At 54.3% G+C, this 12,292-nt stretch overlaps 5 protein-coding genes across 5 annotated transcripts; 2 read left to right on the top strand and 3 right to left on the bottom strand.

The window, feature by feature from the left end:
• The first annotated feature begins 153 nt into the window (after nt 1–153).
• On the top strand, nt 154–4,496 carry LOC117147123 (protein cramped). Its single transcript, XM_033313889.1, has 7 exons — nt 154–260; nt 438–1,005; nt 1,276–1,479; nt 1,536–3,091; nt 3,159–3,531; nt 3,598–3,749; nt 3,806–4,496. Exons 2-7 carry the CDS (start codon nt 465–467, stop codon nt 3,905–3,907), a joined length of 2,928 nt encoding a protein of 975 aa, XP_033169780.1. The 5' UTR covers nt 154–260; nt 438–464; the 3' UTR covers nt 3,908–4,496.
• A 2-nt stretch (nt 4,497–4,498) lies between these two features.
• LOC117147124 (zinc finger protein) lies at nt 4,499–6,480 on the bottom strand. Its single transcript, XM_033313891.1, has 3 exons — nt 5,719–6,480; nt 5,406–5,660; nt 4,499–5,340 (listed from the first exon to the last, which is right to left on the bottom strand). The coding sequence occupies exons 1-3, from the start codon at nt 6,394–6,396 to the stop codon at nt 4,690–4,692; spliced, it is 1,584 nt and encodes a 527-aa protein (XP_033169782.1). The 5' UTR covers nt 6,397–6,480; the 3' UTR covers nt 4,499–4,689.
• Nucleotides 6,481–6,778: 298 nt separating this feature from the next.
• On the top strand, nt 6,779–8,784 carry LOC117146827 (mitochondrial import inner membrane translocase subunit TIM50-C). The gene is made up of 5 exons (XM_033313380.1): nt 6,779–7,183; nt 7,250–7,433; nt 7,490–8,018; nt 8,078–8,201; nt 8,261–8,784. Exons 1-5 carry the CDS (start codon nt 6,919–6,921, stop codon nt 8,449–8,451), a joined length of 1,293 nt encoding a protein of 430 aa, XP_033169271.1. The 5' UTR covers nt 6,779–6,918; the 3' UTR covers nt 8,452–8,784.
• A 14-nt stretch (nt 8,785–8,798) lies between these two features.
• LOC117146826 (zinc finger protein 70) lies at nt 8,799–11,118 on the bottom strand. Its single transcript, XM_033313379.1, has 3 exons — nt 10,570–11,118; nt 10,010–10,393; nt 8,799–9,947 (listed from the first exon to the last, which is right to left on the bottom strand). Exons 1-3 carry the CDS (start codon nt 10,996–10,998, stop codon nt 9,039–9,041), a joined length of 1,722 nt encoding a protein of 573 aa, XP_033169270.1. The 5' UTR covers nt 10,999–11,118; the 3' UTR covers nt 8,799–9,038.
• Nucleotides 11,119–11,218: 100 nt separating this feature from the next.
• On the bottom strand, nt 11,219–12,245 carry LOC117146828 (RING finger protein vilya). The gene is made up of 2 exons (XM_033313382.1): nt 11,632–12,245; nt 11,219–11,567 (listed from the first exon to the last, which is right to left on the bottom strand). Exons 1-2 carry the CDS (start codon nt 12,150–12,152, stop codon nt 11,366–11,368), a joined length of 723 nt encoding a protein of 240 aa, XP_033169273.1. The 5' UTR covers nt 12,153–12,245; the 3' UTR covers nt 11,219–11,365.
• Between the last annotated feature and the right edge of the window lie 47 nt (nt 12,246–12,292).

Raw genomic sequence — 12,292 nt, 5'->3', positions numbered from 1 at the left:
CAGTACAAAGGGTACGCATTTAGCTGGAAAGCAGCCAGGAAACGAAAGCTGCGGCTAGAACTAGCCGTTGTCGGCTGTAAAACAGCCGGGCGGGCATCGCTGCGAGTAAACAAAACAACTTAACAGCAACCACTTCGCGCCTAACAGCACACACTGCACTGTTGATTGAACACTGTTGTCCAACATCAACATCCCTGGCGTCTCGTTAATAAGTTTTTTATATAGTCGTTTAGCACCGATTTCCCATGTCTGATTTGTAGGTGAGTGCACGTAGGAGCTTAGGAAAGCCTTCGAGATCACATCTGGTCGGCAGTGGATTTGTCAGGGCGCGCGGTTCGGCGACAATAACAAGCAATCGGACGGTTCGGCGCCATTTTCCCACTTTTCCCGGAAGACTACGCAGTTTAATTGATATTGTCATTGATAATCCCGTCTAGGAGGCAAGCGGATGTGGATTGTCCAACATGGAGGAACTGTGCAAGCAGCCGCCGCCCCCGCCACCGCTGCCGCCGCCGCCGTCGTCGTCATCCGTGGCCATTGAGGATCCGCTACCAAATGGCAAGGGAGGAGGAGCAGTAGTTGTGCACTCGATAGCTAAGCTGCCCGAGGAGGAGCTCCTCGGCTCGGTGACCATGCACAATTGTCCGGGAACGCGGGCCAGTGCCCGGGTCATACAGAAGATGAAGCAGGACCAGACGCGCCCGATGACACCGCCGCCCAGCGAACGGGAGCCGAACAAGAAGGAGGAGAAGGCCGCCCAAAAGACGCCCAGCCAGCTGAAGACGGGCAGCGGGAAGACCACCTGGACGAATGTGGAGCGCAACTGCTTCTTCGACGCCCTCAACGAGTTCGGCAAGGACTTCGAGGCGGTGGCCAACTGCATCAACGCCAAGCTGAAGCGCCGCAACGCCAACAGCGACTATAGCTTCAAAACCAAGGACCAAGTTCGCCAGCACTACTACCAGACCTATCACAAGATCTGCAAATATGTGCGCTACTCGGAGGGTAAGAAGAAGGGTCAAACTGGATGCGGCATGTCCCAAAATGTTGAATTAGCAAGCTATTGGCAAAATAATGCGTAAATAAGGTCACAGTTCGCTGGTTTTGGTTTCCGGGAAAAATAGATATTTTCGGCGCCAAAAACTTCGCGCCGCGTGCTTTGAATTTCTGCGAATCGGTCAATTCCCAGAATTCAACTAGCCATTTGCCATTTTGCCATTGGCCTTGTTCTTTTCGAATTGCTGGACATTTTGTAACTTCAATCAATCGTTTTAGAACTGAAAAAGCCCGCCCAGGAGTTGTACACGCTGATCAACTACGGCGAGATGCGGCGCAAGCTGCAGTTCCTCACGGAGAAGCACTTCATGAAGCTGAAGCAGCTGGTCTACCAGGGCCAGATCACCGTGCGCTGCAAGGGCAAGAACATCCGCATTAAGACGCCATCGTGCAAGGCGCTCCGACGGCTGAATCAATTGGATGGTGAGTGCGCTTCCATGCGATATGTGTGCCCAATAATATCCAATGACAAACCGTAGACTCTCTGGAGGATATCCGGCTGCCCAGCAAGGTGGAGGTGCTGGTGACTCCCGCCAATATGGAGGCCTTCGGTCGCGTCCAGTCCCTGGCGCAGAACCCACGCGGCAGGATCATAGTTCCGCTGCACAAGAAACTAATCAGCTTCATCAAGACGTTCGAGTACAAATGGCGCAGCGCCAATCAGCGTTTGCACGAGGAGAAGAGTGCATTCTTTCCCAGCAACCTGCCATCCACTGCGTCCAACAACAATAACAACAACAATGAAACGGAACCATTGCAGCCGTCGGTTGCATCGCTGGATCCCTCAATGTGCTTCCAGCCACGACCGGGAGTGGCCATCCACCGACCTTTGCTCAGCATCACCGCCTACCTAAGCAGCATCAGCATATGCTTGACGGCATACGAGGAGCGCATGGGCTTCAAAGTGCGCAGCGAGACCTTGGGCAACTTGGCCGGCATGCCGGTGGCGGCCAGCAAGCGACTGCGGACGGAAAGCGGCTCCGAGAAGCGTTCGCCGGAGACAAAGAAACCAAAATCGGGTGCCAGCCCGCCGCTGGAGAAGAGCTTGGACGATGGGCCCTTGGAGGGCAATCTGATGAAGATGGAGAACAGCAGCGGTGATGAGCTGGGCGAGGAGATTCATGAGTTTCTGGGCGACATATTGGAGGCCATACCGCATCCGCAAGCAGTCACTATTCCAGCACTTTCGACCACCACTGGTGATACCACAACTGTTGCTGTTGCGCTCGAAACGTCGCACGATCCTGTACTGCAGGCCTATCCAGCCAGCGCTGATCTATCTCATGCCATGGTGACCTCTGTTATACAAACTACCTGTGCTGCAGCTCCTGCTCCTTCCACTCTTGTATCTGGTTCTTTGACGGCTCCATCCGTAGCCCGCTCCAAACGCAAAGAAGCTAAGGAGGCGGCGGCCGCGGCACAGGCTCGAAATTTTAAGCCCCTGCTCAGCGACGACATACTCAAGAGAATCCGCAAGGGCTGGACGCAGGCGAATGCGGCGGATATAACCATCGGTGATCTGTACGTGGTCTTTGGCCAGGACTCCAAGCTGGAGCTGGAGTATTATTGGTGCGAGGTGGACAGTTCGACGGCCATGGCATCGAGCATACTAACGATCAACACGGTAGCGCCCAGCTCCTCGTCGGTGGCCACCCAAACCGGCAGTTCCGCCTCGAACGCCATCCAAACAAGCGCATCTTCCAACTGCTACGTCAGCGCATCGAGCACCTCGAGCACTTCGCTGCCCTACAATCCCAACGACTGTGATAGCGTGGAACGCGTCAGGGCCGTCACCACATCGTCGGTGAGCAACAAGCTGAAGCACCTGCTGCTCGTGGCCAATCTCAGCGAGCGCGTGCGCAAGCGCCAGTGCAACTGCGGCCACACGTGCGATCGCAAGCGGGACCTGATGACCAAGGCGCAGCAGCTGGCGGAGGCGACGGCCACCGGTGTGGTTGATGGCAATTTCCGCACGCCGATGCTGCCGGTGCGCCGGCCGATATTCAACATCGATCCTGTGCGCCAGCTCTCAGCGGTAAGTGGTCTTTCCCATTGGCGTTACCCAAATGCCCATTCATTTGCATTCATTGCGTGCGTTGCAGCTCACACGGCAAAAGATCAATCGTCAGGTGCTTGTGCAGCGCCGTCTCCTGCCCCCCACATCCGTTGGCGATCGTCCGTACGATCTGCTGAGTGTGCGCCAACTCCACAGCGGCCTTTTCGAGCCGATTGATCGCGTGGATGGCACCAGTTCCGGTGGCATCAGCTCCTCCGGCTCAAAACCCGATTCCAGCATGGGTGCCACGGCCGCTTCGCAGGATCAAGAGCCAGGGGATCAGCGGGCGTTGGACTTCCTCAACGACGAGGCCACGCAGGCCAGCAATCGGGACATGCCCAACCTGGACATTTGCGTGGCCACCAGCAGGACGGACGTCAGCGGTTCCCTGAAAGAGGCGGTCCAAGACGAGAGCACAAGTAGGAGCATCAGCACGGTTTCGCTTTTCATTCTTAAATCAATCTTATATTATCTTCTCCGCACAGATCAAAGCTTCTTCCACGGCAGCATGAGTCCGATGCACTTGCTCAGGGATTCAACATCCAACGCGCGCTGGCTGGAGGACAATATCAATGACTTCTCGTTGACGTCGCTGCTGGGGCATTTGGATGAGATTGATGCCACCAGGGATATACTGGTAAGCCAGACCGCATGCATTCATTGTGGACACTCATTGTCTAACCCAATCCGCAGGATCCGTCGTCGAGCATGTCGATAATCAGCGAGAGCAGCGTGGACTTTCGGCACAAGTTCCAGGAAATCGCCGCCCTGCTGCAGCAGCAGGAGAAGGATTAGCAGTGGCCACTGCGGCAATCCGGTCGTGTCCTCTTCGTTCGTGTACCCAAGTCGTCCGGATCTTGAGATGAGAGCCAAGGACGATGGGTATCCGTCCAAGCTGGACGACGGAAAGGAAAGCCACGTGTGCCTCCAAGCCTCATGTCCCACTGATATTACTCATTACTCATCCCACCCACGTTACACCCACTAACATTTATGTTTTTACGCGACTTTTTGTGATCTATACTCATTTTATGTATGCCAAGTATTAGCAAGCACTCACATTGTCTAAACACATATATTTATTTATACATTAACTTTATGTATCACGCGGCAGCGTAACGCGTAGCTCCCATCTCACACTTTTAAATCCCAGCCCCACTTTGTTTGTTACCCGCTCGCACACTCGTTCCGCACTACTCTAATTGGTTTCTAGCGCGTAAGTTAAATCCAGCATAGTTGCTTAGTTTAAGGCCCCCGCACCACCAACCCCAATCCCAATCCCAAACCCAATCGAAACTTCCATATGTATAGAGATTCTCCCGCCTCCACCTGATAAACTAAAGCTCATTAAATCAAATCGAAAGGATCGTCAGAAGACTCGAAATGTTTGTTGACCATATATATATATATGTATGTATGAAACGCTTTATTTTCGGTGGGAACACAACAAATGTTATCCTAAGGCGTACATATGTATGTAACAATAGTAACAGTTAGAACTTGTTATTGTGCGAGAGAAAGTACCGAAAATAAAAGCGAAATGAACTAAAACTAAATGTCGTGACTTGTGTGCAGGTTCAGGTCTCGTCCTGCTCCTCCTCGTCCTGCTCCTCCAGTTGGACAACCACTGGACGCTCGGCCCGCCTCCGCTGCCCTCCCGCCTTGTGCGACTGGCGGTGGATGCCGAGTGAGATGCGGCGCTTGAAGGACTTGCCGCACTGCTCACAGCCGAACGGTCGCTCGCTGCTGTGGACGAGCATGTGGCGGTTGAGCTCGGACCTGCTGCCGAAGCTGCGCTCCTGGCACACCGGACACGGGTGGGGCTTCTCCTGGCTGTGGCAGCGCTTGTGGGCAGTCAGGTTGCTCGAGAAGCGGAAGCGGCGGCCGCAGATGTCGCAGCCGTGCGGCATCTCGCCCGTGTGGGTGAGCATGTGCTTCTTTTGGCCCGACTTCTGGGTCAGCCTCTTGCCGCAGATGGTGCACGGGAATGGCTTGATTCCGCTGTGGATTAGAAGGTGTGTGCGCAGCGAGGATGCCTGCCGGAAGACCTTGAAGCAGGTGGGGCACCGATTCGGATTGTTTCGATCGTGCAGCGTGACATGGCCGTCGTGGGCGTTTCGCGTCTTAAAGGACTCTCCGCAGATCGTGCAAACGTAGGGCGTGGCGGTGCCATGTAGCTGCATGTGGTACTTGAAGGAGTTGTTGGTGCTTAGCTGCTTGCCGCAGATCTGAGGAAGAGAGAGTTCATGACCTTCGGCTTTGAGTTATTTGCGAGCTGCGATGACCAACTTACTTGGCACTTTAGGCAGGGATTGAGTGGTTTCCACAGCCGGCTCCTATTCGGAAAAGTTCTCTGCGCCGCAGAAGGCTGCGCTGTTTTCTCCACAATCTCGTAGAGATCTTCGCCAGCATTGGCCTGCAAAACGGGCTCTACTTGGAGGGATTCTTCAATGCAGTGGACGTTGCCATCTTGGCGAACGGGAAGCGGGCTATGTAGCGTCATGTGAGACTGAAAGGTCCGCTTGCTGTGCAGTTGTTTGCCGCAAATCTGCCGAAGATGGGAAACTATTTTATTACTTTTCTTATAACTCGGTAAGGCAACTCACGGAACATTGCAGCGCTGGCTTGGATCTTCCTAACCTGCTCCTACGTTGCTCCGAATCCGAATCGTCGACAATCTCGCAGATATCGTCATCTGCTTTGGCAACCAAGTAGATCTCCTCAAATGTGTGACTCTGTTGTTCCTCGTTGTTCTCCCTACCTGGAAAGTCTGCGTGCTGTTCCAGTGCATTATCCAGCCTCTCCTCCTGTATAATTGGCCCTTCCACCCGGCTCTCCCCCTCATCTGATTCGACCACGACCACGAGTTCCTCCTCATTTCGTACCGTTTCTGCTGGATGCTCAGTCACTTCCTGGTCATCGAGCACGAGTACAAAGTCCTCCGGAATCTCGGGTGACATCCTGGGCCCAGTATTCACCGCGCTGATCCTTTTGCTGCAGCAAAATTCCGCATGACTCTGCCGCAGAATTCTGTCCATGCGGTGGACACTCCGCTTGAACTCCAGCGAGAGTTGCAACTTGGCCACGCAGCCCGGGCAGATGTGGTGGGGGAGGAAGAGCTCCGCCTCTAGGATCTCCAGACCGCTGCAGTAGCTTAAAATGCTGGCCAGCGTCGCAAGTTTGCCGGAAATTGCATTGTCGAGCGGTTTGAAGAGCGACAGGCAGAGCGGCGATGTTTTGTGGCACACGCGGCACAAGGCATCCATGGGGAACGGCGGCGACATGGCTGTCCTGGTTTGAAATCCGCAGTAGATAACTTACGTTCAAATAAATAGCTTAATTTAGCGTCCCAAACAGTGTTGCCAAAGTCCAGCTGATGCGTTAGTGGTGGCACCTAAAATAGCTAGCCAGGCACAGCAGCTAGGAAATGGCCAGAGGCACAGTGGCTTGGAGGTTGGCTAAAGGTTGTATATTTCCATATTATTTTTAAGACTTTAATATAAAATTATCTTAATACCATGATTATTCAGATTGCCGAAGGCAACATACATTCGCAGTTATTTTCAAAAAATCCCGCCAGATCTGGCTGGAAAACCGACGATTCACAGCTGCTGAGAGCCACGTGCTAAATGTACTAACGCCTGGTGCCGCCTGGCAGTGGACAGTATATAAAATCCCTAACGCCAACGCCGTGCCGGTGGGAAGTTGAAATTTTGTTGGAATTTTTTATAAGAGAAAAGTCGCTGCCATCCGAGCAGGACTCGTGAACGGCTCTAGGACTCGACATCGGGAAGGAAGGGTGAAGCATGAGCATGAGCATGGCACCGGCCACCGTCCTCCAGATGTTGCGCGGCCTTAACACGCCGCGCCTTCTCACCCAAATCCACCAGCACCGCGCATTGGGTAATCACTATCACCACTACCACCAACACTACCAGCACCAGCACCAGCACCACCTCCTCCGCCACCAGCAGCAGTACCTCCGACTATTCACTTGCACAGCACTGCCAGCGGCTGCTCCGGCGCTCTTCCCGATCCTGCACACAGCGCGTGGCTACAGCAGCACAACCAGTAAGTGATTCGCGGTAGAGACCTCCAAGTCCTAAACATCCATCCATGGCCACTTTCGTTTCGCAGAGCAGGAAGCTGGAGCCACTGGAGCCAGTGATGCGCCCGAGGCCGCACCGAATGCCCCGCTGCTGGCCAAACTCTTTCCTCAGACCTCGCCGGAGGCGGACAGCAACGCCGAGCAGGAGCGCCAGAAGCGCGAGGAGGAGGAGGCCAAGGAGAACGAGCGCGCCTGGAAGCGCATGAAGCTGGGGTAAGCTGACGGCCATTCAATGCCTAAGAGTACCATAACAATACTTCCTGCTGCAGCTTTGCAATATTCGGAGGCAGCGCCGTGGCTGCTGGATTTTGGGCCGTCTACGAGTTCGGCAAGCCCGAGGTGGACCCCAACGGGCAGACCATCGAGGACGAGTTCACACACAAGCCGCTGGTGCAGCAGTATCTTCAGCGGATGTGGAAGAGCATCCACTACTATCAGCGCATGATCCAGGAGCCGTCGCGGGCCAAGCTGCTGCCCGATCCGCTCAAGCCGCCGTACGTGCAGCCGCGCTACACGCTTGTGCTGGAGATGAAGGACGTGCTGGTGCATCCGGACTGGACTTACCAAACTGGCTGGCGCTTCAAGAAGCGTCCCGGCGTCGACCACTTCCTGGCCGAGTGCGCCAAGGACTTTGAAATTGTCGTCTTCACCGCCGAACAGGGCATGACCGTGTTTCCCATCCTGGACGCCCTCGATCCCAACGGCTACATTATGTACCGCCTGGTCAGGGATGCCACGCACTTTGTGGACGGCCATCATGTGAAGAACCTGGACAACCTTAACCGCGACCTCAAGAAGGCAAGTCATGCACAGCGTATTTTCTATTGCAATGATCTAGAAAGAAGGGAGTATTTTAGGTGATTGTTGTGGACTGGGATGCGAACGCCACCAAGATGCATCCGGACAACACATTCGGCTTGGCCCGCTGGCATGGCAACGACGATGATGGCCAGCTGCTGGACCTCATCGCCTTCCTAAAGAGTAAGTTGCGCCACGAGTGACAACGAAAGCTAAACACTGACGCTTGCAATTCGCTACAGTTATTGCGCAGAACAACGTGGAGGACGTGCGCGAGGTGCTCCACTACTACCGCCAGTTCGACGATCCCATCAACCAGTTCCGGGAGAACCAGCGCAAGCTGGCCGAGCAAATGCTGGAGGCGGAACGCATCGAGCAGTCCAAGACCAAGCCCATGGTCAAGCAGTGGTCGCGCAACATTCTCGGCCGCTAGGAGGCTGGCCATCCCGCACAACCCGTTCCATACGCATACCTTAACCTTCCGCCTGCCCCGGAGCAACAAACACGCCCTGCAGCAGCACACTGGCCATATTTTTCGTCGACCTTTAGATTAGTAGTGGGAAGCAGAAGCAAAAGCAGTAGCAGACAGCAGACAGCAGGAAGCAGGACTGGGAGGCCCGCTCTGTCTTTTGCTCCTTTGGGAAAAGACGAGGCGCATGTTTTTGTTTTATTGAATAACTAAACTTGCTTGTTTTTGTTTTTTGGCAATTTAATCGTAATACTATTATTATAAACAGACGACTTAACCGTGAAACCAAAAACAAGACACCCATGTGTTTCGTTACGGAAGTGGAGAGCTTGCCGTGCGCTATCTAATCACGATGTTGGATAAGGGTGGCTAAACCTGCTGAGATAGTTATCGTGAAAACAAATTATTTTTATGTATGTAAAAAAAAGTGTCGAGTTTTCTTTATTGTTTTTAAATCAGTTTTCTGGAACTAAAACAGTTTTCTGGATCTTAGTGTCTTATCGTTAGCCTAGGCTTACATTCTAGAGCCGCTCCCACGGCTTGGTGCCCGCTTAGAGCACCATCACCACTTTGGAGGTGGACACCGGCTGCTCAGGTACTTCGGTGATGTGGAGGTTGGTTGCCGATCCACCGGCACCTTCTGCGCCCGCCTGTCGGCTCTGAGGATTGATGGACTGAATAGCGGCGGTGGCCGTCACCGGCGACTCCTTGTTGTGGACGCGCAAATGGCTGACCAGTCGCTTCTTTGTGGGAAAGGCCTTCACGCAGAATTCGCACTTGAACGGCTTTTCGCCGGAATGGAGGCGAGCGTGGGCATTGAGGTTGCTGGAGAAGGTGAAGGCATGCCCGCAGACTTCACACTTGAACGGCTTGACGCCGCTGTGGACCAGCATGTGCTTCTTGTAGCCCGACTTCTGGGACAGGCCCACGCCGCAGATCTCGCAGGTGTAGGCCTTCTTGCCGGTGTGGCTTATCTTGTGCTGGCGCAGCGAGGACGAATCGTAGTAGGCCTTGTCGCACTGATCGCATGCGTAGGGTCGCTCGCCCGTGTGGGTGAGCTTGTGGCGCCGCAGATGGTCGAACGCCGCGTATCCGCGGCCGCACTGATCGCAGTTGTAGGGCTTCTTCTCCGCATGAGTCCTCTTGTGCACCGCCAGACTGGAGGTGGTGCGATAGAAGCGGCCGCAGATGCTGCACTGGTGCGGCTTGACATTTGTGTGGGTCAGCATGTGCTCCTTGTAGTTGCGCAGGTGCTTCAGACGCTTGCCACACTCCTCGCACTCGAATTGCTTCTCGTCCACGTGCGAGCGCATGTGCTGGTTGAGACGGCACTGCTGGCGGAACGCCTTCTGGCACACGGCGCACACGTACGGCAGCGCCTCGCCAGCGGTCGGCGGCGCTGAGTCCAGCGACTCCTCCAGGAAGTCCTCACCTTCGCAGACATCCTCCGCCTCGGGCAGCTGTGTGTAGTAGAATGGAGGATGAATGGTATTCTAGTGCAATATTACGTGGCCACTCTCACCAGGTGCTCCTCGAGCCCATCCTCCTCCATTTCGAGGGTCTCCTCGCCGATGACCTCGTCTATGGCTCCTTCGGCGGGTATCACAATCATCTGACAGTCCAGTATGGCGTCGTGGGAGCCGTTCATATCCTCGAACTCATCATCCTCTGTGACGATCGTTTCGAACTCATTCTTGATGGTCACATACTCCACTTCGGCGGGCTGAAACTCATGCACGCTCTCCATAGTGATGTGCTCCTCCTGCTGGTCGCCCGACTCAGCCAGATGGTGCTCCTCCTCCGACAGCTCGTCATCCTGATCCAGCGCCTCGTTGAGGAACTCCTCCTCCTCCTCCTCCACGGCGATGTCCTGCATGCGACGTTCCTCCTCTGCTAGTTCTTCCAACTGTGGATGAAGGAGGTGTTATTAATTTTACTTTGGAGTTAGCCTTAATGAAACCCATCTCCTATTTAGACGTAGTGCCAGCAAGAGCAGACAAATCCATCGTATGGAGGTTCAGGTCTATGGGAGTGGACAAGAGTGCCTGCATTCCATTGCACCCTAAAGTGATAGCTACTTACGTTGGCGATGTTCTCCTGCTCCTCGTTGAGCATCTCGATCATGAGGTACTCCTCGGAGTCGAACGCCTGCTGTTGCTGGTCGTGCTGCTGGCTCTGGTCGGGGCTATCAATCTGACTCTGATAGAAGCTGGTGCCGACCGCCTCGTCCAGGGCCTGGCGGAGCAGGTCGTCCGATTCGATGACCATGCGTTTGAAGTTGAACGCCTGCTCCAGAAGCTGCAGGCAGTGGAGGCAGATGTGCTGCGGCATGGCGGCGCCGTCTTGCGGCTCGAACGAGAGTCCCGCGCAGTAGTTCAGCATGCTGGCCAGCGTGGTGCTGCCCTCCGAACCAAGATCGATCTCCTCCTGCAGCGGCTTGTGCAGCTTGCAGGCACGCGTGCAGGTCCGGCAGTTGAGCACCACTGCCTCGGCGATTTTGCCATTCATCATAACGTACTTATCCGCTTTCCCCTGTCGTTCTTGTCGGACTGCGCCGGATTTGCCGCTTTTGTGACGTTTCCTTACTTCTACTTTGGTCAATTCAATTTTTATGCGTTTTTAGCGCAGATGCTTATGCGATACTATCGGTGCAGCCAAACATCGATGGATTTCGATTAATCGAATTCACTTTCAACACTTCTGTTAAACTAAGCTGTTAATTGAAACTTAACGGTCGCTGTTAACTTAGCAGTTTATTATTTTAAAGCTAATGGCACAATTTTATTGTTTTCAGCTGATTATTTACAAAAAATATATACGTTGTAGCAGTTGAAATCCCCCTCGGTTTTAAAACAGAGCCTACCCTATCCGCACTAGCTCACAGATCGAACGAGTGGTTCGGCGGGTGTATAAAGCTGGTGATTTGCTGCCGCTTGGCTGATTCCCTTGATTCCTTTGATCGTCGTCGACTGGAGGACTGTGTGGCTGTTCCACGGCCACGAGGACGTCCACGCACCGAGCATTGGGCGGATGACGAAGATTGCGAAGTCAACGAGCGGCTTCGGTAGGCCTGGGCCATCCTAAGGCGGGTAGAAATAGAATGCATTAATGGGAACTATTTTCAGTGGAATCCAAATGTCGCACCGATGCATTTCCGCCTTCCGATTGGCGACTTCCGCCTTAATGTAGCGCGATCGCTGCATCAGCTTCTTGCGCTCCACGCGCAGCATCTGCGCCTCCAGGAAGCGTTTCTGGCACACGGACTTGGCCACCTCGATGTCCTTGAACAGCTTATCCATCTCCAGTTCCTTTCTCTCCTTGTACTTGTCGAAGTGCCGATGATTGCCGCGCTGGAACGTCTCCACAAAGTCGTTGCCGATGGTGAAGGGCTCCGGATGGAAGAGCTGCTTGAAGTGGTTGGGCATCGAGTTGGTCAACTGGCGGCCGCGCACGCTCCGCCGGCAGGTGGAGCACTCGAAGATGGGCGCGTCGCTGGGCGTGCGGCCGGCGGAGACCTTGACGCACCGCTCGCAGAACACGTGGTGGCAGGCGAGCAGGAAGAAGGTGTGCTTCTTATCGCAGAACAGGGCGCAGCAGCTGTTGCAGTGGATCCACAGCTTGCACGCCTCCGGCTCGACGGTCTGGCCTGCTTGTGATCTCGGCATGGGCGCTCCGTTGTCCACTGGCTTACGCGCACATTTCGACTTAATTAAGCTTTTAGATTTTTTGCGCTTCTAATTAATAACAGAATCAATAGATCGAGTTGGCAGCTCTAAATGAGGCGAGCACAGCTCCTGAACCTGCC

Source organism: Drosophila mauritiana, chromosome X (assembly GCF_004382145.1).
Source record: "Drosophila mauritiana strain mau12 chromosome X, ASM438214v1, whole genome shotgun sequence".
Lineage (NCBI taxonomy): Eukaryota > Metazoa > Arthropoda > Insecta > Diptera > Drosophilidae > Drosophila > Drosophila mauritiana.
This window is presented reverse-complemented; position numbering and strand designations above follow the sequence as displayed.

Excerpts from the sequence above, each read along its gene's own strand:
- LOC117146828 (XM_033313382.1), bottom strand. The coding sequence starts at position 12,152 with ATGCCGAGATCACAAGCAGGCCAGACCGTCGAGCCGGAGGCGTGCAAG. Across the intron at positions 11,568-11,631 it reads CGGAAGGCGGAAATGCATCG|GATGGCCCAGGCCTACCGAA; the intron begins GTGCGACATTTG and ends TACCCGCCTTAG.
- LOC117147124 (XM_033313891.1), bottom strand. The coding sequence starts at position 6,396 with ATGTCGCCGCCGTTCCCCATGGATGCCTTGTGCCGCGTGTGCCACAAA. Across the intron at positions 5,661-5,718 it reads AGCCAGCGCTGCAATGTTCC|ATTTGCGGCAAACAACTGCA; the intron begins GTGAGTTGCCTT and ends CATCTTCGGCAG. Across the intron at positions 5,341-5,405 it reads ATCCCTGCCTAAAGTGCCAA|ATCTGCGGCAAGCAGCTAAG; the intron begins GTAAGTTGGTCA and ends TCTCTTCCTCAG.
- LOC117146827 (XM_033313380.1), top strand. The coding sequence starts at position 6,919 with ATGAGCATGAGCATGGCACCGGCCACCGTCCTCCAGATGTTGCGCGGC. Across the intron at positions 7,184-7,249 it reads TGGCTACAGCAGCACAACCA|AGCAGGAAGCTGGAGCCACT; the intron begins GTAAGTGATTCG and ends TTCGTTTCGCAG. Across the intron at positions 8,202-8,260 it reads CCTCATCGCCTTCCTAAAGA|TTATTGCGCAGAACAACGTG; the intron begins GTAAGTTGCGCC and ends AATTCGCTACAG.
- LOC117147123 (XM_033313889.1), top strand. The coding sequence starts at position 465 with ATGGAGGAACTGTGCAAGCAGCCGCCGCCCCCGCCACCGCTGCCGCCG. Across the intron at positions 1,480-1,535 it reads ACGGCTGAATCAATTGGATG|ACTCTCTGGAGGATATCCGG; the intron begins GTGAGTGCGCTT and ends GACAAACCGTAG. Across the intron at positions 3,532-3,597 it reads GGTCCAAGACGAGAGCACAA|ATCAAAGCTTCTTCCACGGC; the intron begins GTAGGAGCATCA and ends TTCTCCGCACAG.
- LOC117146826 (XM_033313379.1), bottom strand. The coding sequence starts at position 10,998 with ATGATGAATGGCAAAATCGCCGAGGCAGTGGTGCTCAACTGCCGGACC. Across the intron at positions 10,394-10,569 it reads AGCAGGAGAACATCGCCAAC|TTGGAAGAACTAGCAGAGGA; the intron begins GTAAGTAGCTAT and ends CTTCATCCACAG. Across the intron at positions 9,948-10,009 it reads ATGGGCTCGAGGAGCACCTG|CTGCCCGAGGCGGAGGATGT; the intron begins GTGAGAGTGGCC and ends TACTACACACAG.